This window comes from Scyliorhinus torazame, chromosome 14 (genome assembly GCF_047496885.1).
Source record: "Scyliorhinus torazame isolate Kashiwa2021f chromosome 14, sScyTor2.1, whole genome shotgun sequence".
NCBI lineage: Eukaryota > Metazoa > Chordata > Chondrichthyes > Carcharhiniformes > Scyliorhinidae > Scyliorhinus > Scyliorhinus torazame.
In genome coordinates, this window is record NC_092720.1 from 25,516,401 (window position 1) to 25,529,139 (window position 12,739).

The 12,739-nt window shown below is 43.0% G+C and overlaps 1 protein-coding gene across 6 annotated transcripts in view; it reads left to right on the forward strand.

Moving 5' to 3' along the window:
* LOC140389586 (glutamate-rich protein 6) overlaps window positions 1-12,739 on the forward strand; it is a 90,502-nt gene that overhangs the window by 72,426 nt on the left and 5,337 nt on the right. For 4 of the 6 annotated variants that reach the window (XM_072473841.1, XM_072473842.1, XM_072473844.1 and 1 more), the window contains one exon: window positions 2,225-2,520. The exons of 1 other annotated variant lie outside the window; for it this stretch is intronic. In XM_072473841.1, the coding sequence (XP_072329942.1) occupies window positions 2,225-2,467 (243 nt within the window). In that variant the 3' untranslated portion in view covers window positions 2,468-2,520. Of the gene's footprint in view, window positions 1-2,224; window positions 2,521-12,739 lie in introns of those variants that run through there. One more of the 6 variants, XM_072473845.1, reaches the window with a different exon arrangement.

The window sequence follows — 12,739 nt, forward strand, 5'->3', positions numbered from 1 at the left end:
TCATTTCCCTCAATAGTTTGAATCATCAGGCGGTCCACTGATTTGAAAGTTAAGGTCGGAAAGAAAGAAACTTACAATTTATTTAATAAATTCCAAGGTGATTCTGCAATCCATTGCTTCCAGCTGGGAGTATTACCCACTGGAAGCACATATTGTATCAGGAAATCACCACACAATTTTCCACGTGTTATAACTTTGACAGAAGGAAAATGACAGGTTTCCACTGTTATTTTCAGTGATAAGTTCCTCCTGTCTTATCGGGCCTATTGGTCATGGAAACGCCCTATATAACTCCATCCTATACTGCAGCCAGGATTGTCTTTGGAGGTCCCAGTAGTGCAGTCTCAGGCTGAAGGGGCTGAGGATAGCCACTGAACCAGCTGGAAGACTGGTCACTCAGAGCTGCTATCTTACACCTCCTAACAAGTGCTCAGGTTCAATTTAAAATAGTTGGCCAAAATAAAATCCAGACGAGGAGTTTCTTCATACAGCAAGTTGTTACAACCTGGAAAGCACTATCTGGCGGGCATTGAGGAACTTTGTAAAGGATGTAGGTTATACAATGCACCGTATTTTGTAAGAGAAAAGATTTGTCAGGCTACAGGGGGAAAAGAAGTCGATGATTGGGGCTAACTGCACAGCTCTTCCAAAGAGCCTGCTTAGATATGATCAGACTAAATAGCGGACGAGTGGTTCCTACTGCTCATCACTATCCAGATACCAGGCTTATGGATTGTGAGTTATTATGATGGCGGTTGAGGGACAGCAGGGACAGTCTTGATTGTGAATAATGCTTCCTGCCCCTCCCCTCTATCACCTCCTGAGTTAAGGTGGCAATAGGAGCAGGACTGTGCCATTTGGCCCTTCAAGGCTGCCCTGTCATTCAATATCATGGCTAATAATCTACCATAATTCTACCTTCCCATGCTACTTCCAAATCCCTTAATTCCCTTGGTTGGATGGTGCATCTGGATATTGTACGGTCTCACATGTACAAATTGGCAGTTTGGGAAAGGACGTTGGTAGTATTACATCTCTGCAGGTCCTTCAGGAGAAGAGGGAAAAATATTGAATATTCTTTACCAGTAAAAAAGTTGAACGCATATCTCAGCGAGAAAGTGGTCCCATCTTGCATCTTCCCGAAGACATGGGGGGAAAAAATCACAACCGGAAGCGAATACATAAGCAAAAGAGAATACCGGGCTGAATTTTATGGTCAATAGGTTTGCAGGTGGAGGGCCTGCAAAATTCCATGGGTGACCTTCCTGCCACATCCCACTCACTTCTGATGTCTGAAATTTAACAGGGGAAGGGCTGAAGGTGAGGCTTAGGGTAGCCTGCCTTCTGTGGCTAATTAATGGCCACTTAAGTGTCACCTTCTGCGCAGCGCAATTTGGGGCGGCCCAGCAGAAGATCGAGATTGGAAGGGAAGCCCAAGTTCCCCATCTCAGGCCTTGGGTGAGAAAGGCCCCCAAGGTCTGTTGGTTACCTGAGTGCTCGCTCTCAGCCACCCCATCAAGATCCCCAACCCTTTCTACTCCCCCACCCCGGAGGCTCCTCTCTGGTCCCTGCCGCAAGACCCCTGAATGTAACTACTCCTGGGCTCCCAGCCCTCAATAATGATAATCTTCATTGTCACAAGTAGGCTTACTGTGAAAATCCCCTCGTCGCCACACTCCGGTGTCTGTTCAGGTACACAGAGGGAGAATTCAGAATGTCCAATTCACCTAACAAGCACGTCTTTCAGGACCTGTGGGAGGGACCCGGAGAAAACCCACGCAGACACGGAGAGAATGTGCAGACTCTGCACAGATAGTGAGTGATCCAAGCTGGTGCTAACCACTGTGCTACAGTACTGTTCCCAGAACCTGGGCACTGAAGAGCGATAATTGGCTGCGTGGTAACCAACATAGGTGGGGGTGCATGCTCTCCGACATTTTTAGTGGTGGTCCACCATCTGAAAAATCCTACCTACGGTAGATTTTTCTTTGTGCAACCCAGGTGTAAAACTAGTGTTGTGGACCAGCTGCCCATCATTTCAATGGATCGAAACATTGGGCAGTTTTACGAACAGGTGGCCAATCCACCTCATCAGTTATAGATCCTGGCAACAAGTTGACAATCTACTCCCTCATTTACAATGCAATATCCCTCAACTTTTACAATCATCTGAATCTACTTGTTCCGTTAAATTGAATCTCGCTGCTTTCTTTTCTTCGCCCAGTTAAAAAAAGTATCAAAGGAACTCCTTACAAACCCGTGGATAACTGAAGACGAGCTTCTTCTTCAGGCCAGTCAGCTAAAGGTTCGAACAGCAATCAACAAATTGTGCACTGCCCTGAACTTTCCAAACAGTCCAAAGACAATCCCACTTCCACTTTACCTTGTGTCTCAACAACAAAAGCTCTCCCAACTCTATGCAAGTATTAAAATGGAAGAAAGCACCGAGGAGGAAAATGGAACTTGAGGTGTACAAATGAAAAGACGCTGCAGTTAGCTGAGGTTAATTTGTGCGTTGGGGGGGGGGGAGTGGATTTTGTAGTTTATTATATGCATGAAATAAGCTCTTAAAATTGACTTGAACTAAAGGATTATTAAAATGAAAATATGTATGAATAGCTCTCCCAGTATTACACGTATTGGGAGTGACATTGGCTGAAGCAAGAAGGCTGGTTGAAGATCCTAGCCCTCCTTTCCCAGTTACATCCACAACAATTTTTGATTTTACCAGATCTATAACAGTGTGAATGAAAAGTATAGTGGAAGGATGTTAAATCCAATTGTCCTCTCTTCCAACTTTTACGCATCACCTTAAATCAGTGTCCCAATTTGTGCCCCGTCAATCTATAATCTACCAAGTGAAAATCTTTCTTATTACAATAATGGCAATTTATTATTCAAAACGATTTTTGGATCTGTGTTAATCTAATGCTACTGTTTGTTCATCAGTTTAAAACAAAACTTAATAAAACTCTATCTTTCTAAAGTTGATTATAGAAAATTAATTCCATTTGTAGTATTCCACTTTTGAGTTTGAGTATCAAGGGATGGCAGTGGGAGAAGGGAAGGGATTCCTAACGTGCAGGAGAGAAATTGCAGTGGCATCACACACTGGCCATTTATTAACGACTAGATTAATGCTAACACCAGCAGAAGCAAGAGGGTGGCTCATTTACAATAGATAAATAATTATTTCTAATAAAATGATGAAAAGACATGGGGGGTGGGGGTGCGGGTGCATAAAGTGCCAATCTCATATTAACCATTATTTCCATTTCAATTAATCACTTACACATTTTCCATTGTAAATGTCATCTGTCCTTCATCAGTGTGTCTTGAGTTTACCATTAAATATTGGTAGTTCCTGGCTCCCACCTCAGATGTTTTTCCTTCCTGATAAGACATTGACACAAGCTAGGGTATAGACATGTGGTCGAATTTCAGAGGTTTTGTCAAGACAATGGATGTCACTGGTCATCGTGGCTAAGAAACCGAAGTGTCCAGACTCCATCCTAACTTGGCATGCTGGACAATACATTTACCAATTAAGACATTACTGCCTCCTGAAGTACAACTTGTTGGTGTTCATTAAGCAGAGCAAGAGTTTTGTTGCTCATTGAACACTTTGATAAGAAGAGCTAGTATATCACACCATCAACCCCTATATCATATTCCTAACTTTATGAATGAGTTTTGGCTGTTTTAAAGTTGCTAGGTGAGGATGGAGCAACATTTCCTTGCAGAGGAATTATTTTTCCAAACCCTTTCTATAGGATTCACTTGTGCTTTCAGATGCTGGCATTGTTTGAGCAAAGGCTCATATTTCTTCCAAGAAGCGAGAAAATGTTCTGCTAATATTTGCTGGTCTGAAAAACCTAGATGAGAGGTTTTGAGGAGCGACCTGGTTTCCCCTGAGGAGGCTTCAGATCCTTTTGCAAGTCACAATTCGTGGGGATCCCTTGAAGTAACCCTGTAATATATTATGTATATTATATTAGGGTCCCAGGGTAAGGTGAAAGGCATCATCATGTTGTGAAGAGTCAGTACAGCAGAAGCCACAATATTAGGAAGTTTGTATACAAGATACAGAAGTTCATTTTTCCATTTTGAAGTCCAATATTGTATCCCAGAGTGGAGAATGTAAAAGATCTCATAGCACGACTCAAAAACTAGGGTATTCTCCCGATGCCTTGGCCACTACTGCCGGGTTAGCTGATCAGTCGTCTCGCTTGCAGGGGCTGGTTTAGCACAAGGCTAAATCGCTGGCTTTGAAGGCAGACCAAGGCAGGCCAGCAGCACGGTTCAATTCCCGTAACAGCCTCCCCGAACAGGCGCCGGAATGTGGCGACTAGGGCCTTTTCACAGTAACTTCATTTGAAGCCTACTTGTGACAATAAGAGATTTTCATTTCATTTAATTCATTGCAGTGTGTGGTACGTTTCTTAGCACAACTGCGCTACACTGTTGGAGCTGCCATCATTCAGACGAGAGGTTAAACCAACATCCCAATTTGTCACTTGGGAGTATGTAAAAAAAGCTGGTTTGCAATGCTATTTCGAAGATGACCAGCAGAGGTCCTGGCAGGTATTACCGAGGGTACAGAGGAGGATTACCAGGATATTACCGGGACTGGAAAGTTGCAATTATGAGGAAAGATTAGATAGGCTCGGGTTGATCTCGGGAGAGATTTAATTGAGATGTGCAAAGTTGTGAGGTTGGGATAGTGTGGGTGGGAAGGGCTTATTTACTTTTAGAGGTCAGGGACGAGGGAACATATATTTAAAGTGATTGTTAGAAAGATTAGAGAGAAGGTAAGGAAAGGCACCAATTTGAGTATTAAAATTGGCAAGTCATGGTGCATTGAGTATAAAAATTGGCAAGTCATGTTGCAGCTGTATAGAACCTTAGTTAGGCCACAATTGAGAGTATAGTGTTCAATTCTGGTCGCCATACTACCAGAAGGATGTGGAGGCTTTTGAGATGGTACAGAAGAGATTTACCAGGATGATGCCTGGTATGGAGGGCATCAGCTATGAGGAGAGGTTGCATAAACTCGGTTTGTTCTCACTGGAACAACGGAGGTTGAGGGGTGACCTGATAGAGGTCTACAAAATTGAGGGGCATAGACAGAGTGGATAGTCAGAGGCTTTTTCCCAGGGTAGAGGGGTCAATTACTCGGGGCCATAGGTTTAAAGTGTGAGGGGCAAGGTTTAGAGGAGATGTACGAGGCAAGTTTTTTTACACAGAGGGTAGTGGATGCCTGGAACTCGCTGCCGGAAGAGGTGGTGGAAGCAGGGACGATAGTGACATTTATGGGGCATCTTGACAAATACATGAATAGGATGGGAATAGATAGATACGGACCCCGGAAGTGCAGAAGATTGTAGTTTAGTCGGGCAGCATGGTCGGCACAGGCTTGGAGGGCGAAAGGGCCTGTTCCGGTGCTGTACTTTTCTTTGTTCTTTGAAAGATTTTTTCATCCAGAGGGTTGTGGGGGGTCTGGAACTCAACTCATTTAATAGGTGTCTGGATGTGCACCTCAAGTATTGCAACCTGCAGGGCAATGCACCAAATGCTGGAGAATGGCATTAGGTTGGGTGTCTCGTTTTTCATCCACGATGGACCAAGTGGCCCCTTTCTGTGCCGTAAATGCTCCATGATTCTTCCTGGTTAATATTTATCTCTTACCATAAAAGATTATCTGGTCATAATCTCAATGCCCTTTGTGAAATCTTGCCATTGATAAATTGGCTGTTTGATTTCCTTCATTTCATTCGTGACTACACAGTGAGGAGTGCTTCATTGACTGTAAAGCAGTGATGGGAAACCTAGGCTGGTGAGTGGACCGCATACATGGCCCTCCATCTCAGTGGGCTGCAACATTGAAATCAGGCTTCTTCACTAACCATGACCCCCATAAATAAGAATAAATACATTTAATACATGGTTATTTCACAACGAGTTAGAGAAAATGCACAATTATCTATACATTAATAGAACTATCAATTTCAAATGGTAAAAACAAAATAAATACTTACATTTTAGACACAGAGGGAGTGCACGCCTCTCACGATCAATGTGAGCAATCATGCACCCACCTCACTTCACTTGCCCTTGCTTTACGTATCACTTCAGTCATACTGGTGGGAAGAAAACTACACAGACTGAAATCAGTGGAATGTGGTAATACTGCTCGTGGGCAACGGACAACAAAATGTCTCGTGGGCTGCACTCAGAACCCAAGTGGGCTGCATGTGACCCCCGGGGTGCAGGTTGTCCACCACTGCTGTAAAGAATTTTGAGACGTCCTGAGGTTGAGAGAGGCGTAATATAAATGAACGTTCATTTTCAGCTAGGTTCAAATTGGAGTCGTTTCTTGTAAGCGTGACCTATGATCATGTAAATTGTGGATAATCTGATGGCATTGGCTTGTAAATTTTCGCAGTGCTCTTAAATTAGGATCTTTGCTCTAATGCAGCCCAACTGTACACCTCGCCTCCTTTATCATGTGATACACACCGACTCAAATCTTTGACATTTTATTTCACCTAAATTTTATATGATGCTTTGTGGAAAACTGGGATTAACATCCAGCCAGGTCATAATCTAAATGCCATTAAAAAAGTGAATAGCTCATAGTTTATGAATCGGTCAAATGATCCATTAGGAAACCAACTTAAACCACTTACAGCCTATAATTGATTTGCTGGAATATTTTTTTGTATATTTGCACAGAATTGTTCTTCTATTTGTACAGTCTCTAAACCTGGTGTCATTCTCAGGTTGTCACATGTAGTAGTGACGCAGTAAATACATATCCTGGGTTTTCTGCGTTTGTAGTTTTGCCAGATTATTGGCCCTGCTAAATATATTCACATGATTTCACTAGAAGCATCTAACAGGAAATATTAACACCAGGTTAAAGTCCAACAGGTTTGTTTCAAACACTAGCTTTCGGAGCACTGCTCCTTCCTCAGGTGCTCTGAAAGCTAGTGTTTGAAACAAACCTGTTGGACTTTAACCTGGTGTTGTAAGACTTCTTACTATGCTCACCCCAGTCCAACGCTGGCATCTCCACATCAAGGAAATATGAAAAAACTTTGAGCAAGTAACCATCGATACATTAAAGACCCATATACCAAACAGCACCATTGACAAGTTCATGAATGTCCATTTCCTCCAAGTATCTTTTAGACTGTATAAGAAATATGTTCTGAAGAAATTACTTTAAACCATCATCATTTCTACCATCTTCTACCTTGTATTTCTTGCTTCTGTAGAAACATATCACTTGTAATAAATCTTATTTTAGCCTGAATATAAGAACTGGGCTGTGCATTATTTACCACATTTCAGGAGAAGATCCAGAATACAATCTTTGAATCAAATAGCCTGTTAACTCATGAATAATACATATTTGTACAAGACACTAGAGGGTATCCAACATCAATGTAGCCATATCCCAGTAAGGAGTACGCACTTCAGCGAAGAAATACACCTCTTTTATGCAATTATTGCAGTTTCAGGCATGCTTAGCCATAGTTGGCATTTGAGATATTGACTCATCAGGTCTGTTTTTGAGCAATTTGTTGATTAAAAACGTTTGGGAGGAAGCCTCAGATCATGGGCAGAATCTTACCAGAATTTGGGGAAACTGTCAAGCTTACAGAGTGAATGTGTGTGGAACTCTCCAGTTCCACAGACCATTTCTCTCACAGAATCTTTTTACTTTGACTGAATGGATGTGGTTTGTGCCATCATTCTGGTGGGGTGGGGCCTCAGAGTTGGGAACTCGCTCCAAACATATCGGGAGCTCTTTTTAAAGGGACTATATCTTCCCCCACTATCACGCCTGGCAAAATCTGTCGTAAACCGTGCCAACATGTCACATTGGCACGGTATGAATATTTAGTGAGGGGGATCATTTGGCAGGGGGGCACTAATAGCATTTAAATGTATTGAAATGAGGTTCATGCCCTTTGTGGGCATGAATATTGTGACATTACCTACAAGGGTTGGGGTAAATCGGGAAACGCAATCTCTCCATACACCAGCCGTGGGCCCATATCCCTTAGTATCTGTTTAACAAAAATCTACCCATCTCAGATTTTAAATTAAGTTTTTATTTTCAACTGCTGCATGTGGGAGAGAGTTCCAAACCTCTATCACCCTTTGCGTGAAGAAGTGCTTCCTAACATCTCTCCTGAATAGTCTGGCCCTAAGTTTTAGGCTATGACTCCTAGTTTTAGAATCTCCAACCAGTGGAAATATATCTACCCTGTCTTTCCCTGTTAATATCTTGAATACTTTGATAAAATCACTCCATGGCTGTCTAAATTCTAGCGAAAACAGGCCTAATTTGTGTAATCTCTCCTTATAACTTAACCCCTGTAGTACATTGCACTCCCTCCCAAGGCCAAAATATCCTTGCTATGATGTGGTGCCCAGAACTGCTCACTGTCCTACAAGGGGATCGAACCAGGGTTTTGACTAGCTGCAGCATAACTTCTGTGTCTTTATACTTCAATCCTCTAGCTATAAAGGCTAGCATTCCATAGCCAAAAGACAAGACCCTGAAATATGACCAGGCAGATTTGCAGAGGTAGCTGCTGACAGCCTGTGAGCATTCATGACAGTGCATATCTGATCCTCAGCAAGTCAACCAATGGAATATCTAAACTTCATTCGGACCGATCAAGCTTAATCCAGGTTTTATGCCCATTTTCTTTTACCATTTCTGATTATTTTACACAACTCAAATTATATATTTTGAACTTATTATTTGAAAGACACCAAACAGCTTCACAATCATTAATAGAAGCCTTGTTTTAGGACTTGATAGCCATGTTCATAACTTGACCAAACAGGTTGATTATCAGCCTTTACATCCTTCCGATACACCTGATGGCAGATGGTAAGGGCAGGAGTTTCCTGGTCAACCATACTGCAGAAGGCGGGCAGCACGGTGGCAAAGTGCTTAACCCCGCTGCCTCACGGCGCCGAGGTCCCAGGTTCGATCCCGGCTCTGGATCACTGTCCGTGTGGAGTTTGCACGTTCTCCCGGTGTTTGCGTGGGTTTCGCCCCCACAACCCAAAGATGTGCAGGGTCGGTGGATTGGCTGTGCTAAATTGCCCCTTAATTGGAAAATATTAATTGGGTACTCCAAATTTATATTAAAAAAAACATACTGCAGAAGGAAACAGCAAACCACTGCAGCCAAGCATAATCACGGAATTATGGAAGTCCATGGTCACCAGCACTATTTCAGGCATGGTACTGAAGGAGGAGGATGAGAATGGTTGCAAGGATTGAGGGATTTCAGTTATGTGGATAAATTTGAGAACTGCGATTGTTCTTGAAGTAGAGAAGATTGAGAGATGTGATGTGGGCTCTGGACAGAGTAGAGTGAAACTGTCCTCAATGGCAGACAGGTTAAGAACCAGAAAGGATAGATTTGCGTTCACTGGTTAAAAAAAAAGGTAAAATTAGGAAAGCTTTTACATGTAGCGAGAGATTATGATCCCGAATGCACTCTCTGAAAGGGGAATGGAGGCAGATTCAAATCAAATGGAATTCAGCCCTTTAAATCCCAGGAATATATTCAAACGGTGTTGGCTTTTCCTAGAATCCATAGTTCTCTCCTTATTCCCTTGGGACTCAGGTGAGTTCCATAAGACTTCTTTGCCAAGTAACAAATTCATCTGAATTACAGTTCAATTGATTGCATTGGGAGTGGGGGATTGAACATTGTCAAAAATAGTTTACACATTCAAGAATGTTTCTGCTTTCATGTCACAGTTACAGGCATTAGCAACTGCTCGATGGGAGCACATGTGCCTTGGACGTCAGAATATTGTGGATCCCGCTCCAAGGCCTTGAGCACAAAATATGGTCACAGACATTGGTGCAGTGCTGGATACTGAGTCAGAGGTGCCACCTTTTGGATGTGATGTTAAACTGAGCACCCCCCCCACCCCCAAATCTGCCCTCTCCAGAGGACTTAATCAATCTTGTGCTATCAAAGGTGACCAGGCGACTTGTGTGTTCTGGCCAATATTTATCTCTCAATTGACATCACTAATCACAGTATCCGTGCAAAACTACTTCATTGAGACTTTCCAAGAGGTAAAAAAATGCAAGCTTTCTTCCCACCTTTCATTTGTAAATAAGTTCATTTTTATTTTTAAGTGAACTGATAGCAGAGGCACAATGACTGCCTTCCAAAGCGGACAGAGAAGCATGTTTGATAGCTCATGTCATCTTCCATACAATTGCAATGTTTTTTAAAATAAATTTAGAGTATCCAATTCTATTTTTTTCCCTAATTAAGGGGCAATTTAGCATGGCTAATCTACCCTGCACATCTTTGGGTTGTGGGGGTGAAACCCACACAGACACGGGGAGAATGTGCAAACCCCACACGGACAGTGACCCAGGGCCGGGATCGAACCTGGGTCCTCAGCGCCGTAGGCAGCAGATACTATTGCAATGTTAAATATTTACTTATCCCATTGAAGCCACACAAGCTTTCTAGATTTTCTTCATGGGAGATGAGCCTCCTTGCTGTGAACACAAGGAACAGCCTGAATTGTACAAAGTCATTAACTGCCTTATTCACCCTAGTCTAGTTAATTGTGTGTCAGGCGGAAAGGACATGTTACATTAACATTAGAAATTTAAGTAGAACATAGGCTTGAAACAGCATCCACAAAATAGCTGACTGTGAAAAGATAATTCAACTCAGTTATTTTATGGTTGGGGATTTTTATAAATTAAAAGCCTTTGATAAATTGCAAGCATAAAAAGGCACTGGACAGAATGGACGGTTTTATTTTAGGGTCATACAAGGGTGTACACAGTACTTTCCTGCAAATTTGTTCGGGGCCAGGAACCACTGGGCACGAATGCAAACGTACAGGAACACAAAGACAGCCAGTAAATTATCCCTTCAGGCACAAAGCTTTTCAGATGTACTGATGTGGATGGCACAAAGCAGTCTCCTCTATTACACACATTAGCACAGGGCTAAATCGCTGGCTTTGAAAGCAGACCAAGGCAGGCCAGCAGCACGGTTCAATTCCCGTAACAGCCTCCCTGAACAGGCGCCGGAATGTGGCGACTAGGGGCTTTTCACAGTAACTTCATTTGAAGCCTACTTGTGACAAGCGATTTTCATTTTCATTACACTCATTATGCATAACACTGAGCATTTAGTGGCAAAGAGGCACGCGTTATAGTGCAAGGACATTTCTCCTTCTACCTTTTAAAACTGTTCTTGAATGGACTCTTCAAAACATCAAAATCAGTAAATGCAAAGAGAACTGGTTCATTAAAAATTTAAACCCTTACTTTAGAAGATTGCAGAATGATCAACATTTTCAGCAATGGAATGATGTCATTCTCCAGAAGACTTTTTAAAAATAACACCTAAATAGCAATTGTGAAGAGAAAAACGGGCTCAGGTTTTAGATCTGATAGAGGGGGCACAACTAGTTTAAACTTCAGTGCCATTAAAATCATGGCAGTTTGGACTCACCGAATTGATTCACCCAATACAAACTGGCTTTAATTAACTTGTTACAGCCTGAACACTTCCACCAAAACCCTGACTGTCTTGTCTGGACAAAAGCAGAATGGTTGAGATGCTACATAGTCTTTGAATATAATACATGACTATATCATTAAGAATGAACACTCCGCCTGCATGGTTAAATATAAAACACCAATTTACACTAAATCTCAACATGATATCTAGTAAATCAGCTTATTTATGCTTTAATCAAGCCCTAAGACTGAATTATGCTCATACCAGATCAGCGAAGAAAAGTGTATTGCGTCATAACTTTCTGATGGCGGAAAGAAAGGACACAACGGTAAATACAGTCTTGTTCAATTTACTAGTTTTGGAAAAATCACCATAATCAAGCATCTTGGTGAGAGCAATGCCCTTGTGTCTCAAAAGCTGACTTTATTGAAAGGTTTGTGAAGAAATTTACTACGGATGACATTTTATAACTTGTTCTGCAAAAGATGAGAACTCAAAACAACAAGATAATTAAGATGGCCTAGGCGAGACACAAAACATTATTTCAGATGGACTTCCGGTTGCGGCTATGCGGAGCTAAGTCGCACGTTCGCCAGCTCCCACTAAAAATGGACCTTTGGACTCTTTTTAGGGCCTGCAATGGCGCTTGTTCGACGTTTCCCGGTGTGGAAAGGAGACAGCAACATTCCCCCGATAGTGTAGGGAGTGGACCAGGAGTGGGGCGATTTAAAAAGTGGCATTGAAGCAAAGAAAGGTGCGAGGGAGGAGGACCAAGATGGCGGCGGGCGGAGACCAGGCAGCGTGGAGTCAGTGGGCGCAAGAGCAGCAGGAGCTTCTCCAGCGCTATTTTAAGGAACTGAAAGCAGAGCTGCTGGAGCCAATGAAGGCTTCAATCGATAAGCTGCTGGAGACCCAGACAGCCCAAGGGGCGGCGAACCGGGAGGTCCGACAGAAGGCCTCGGAGAATGAGGACGAGATCCTGGGCCAGGCGGTGAAGGTGGAGGCGCACGATCCGCTCCACAAGAAATGGCAGGCGAGGTTCGAGGAGATGGAGAGCCGGTCGAGGCAGAAAAACCTGCGGATCCTGGGTCTCCCGGAGGAGCTGGAGGGATCGGACGTGGGGGCCTACGTGGTCACCATGCTGAATTCGCTGATGGGAGCGGGGGCCTTTAGGGGCCCTTGGAACTGGAGGG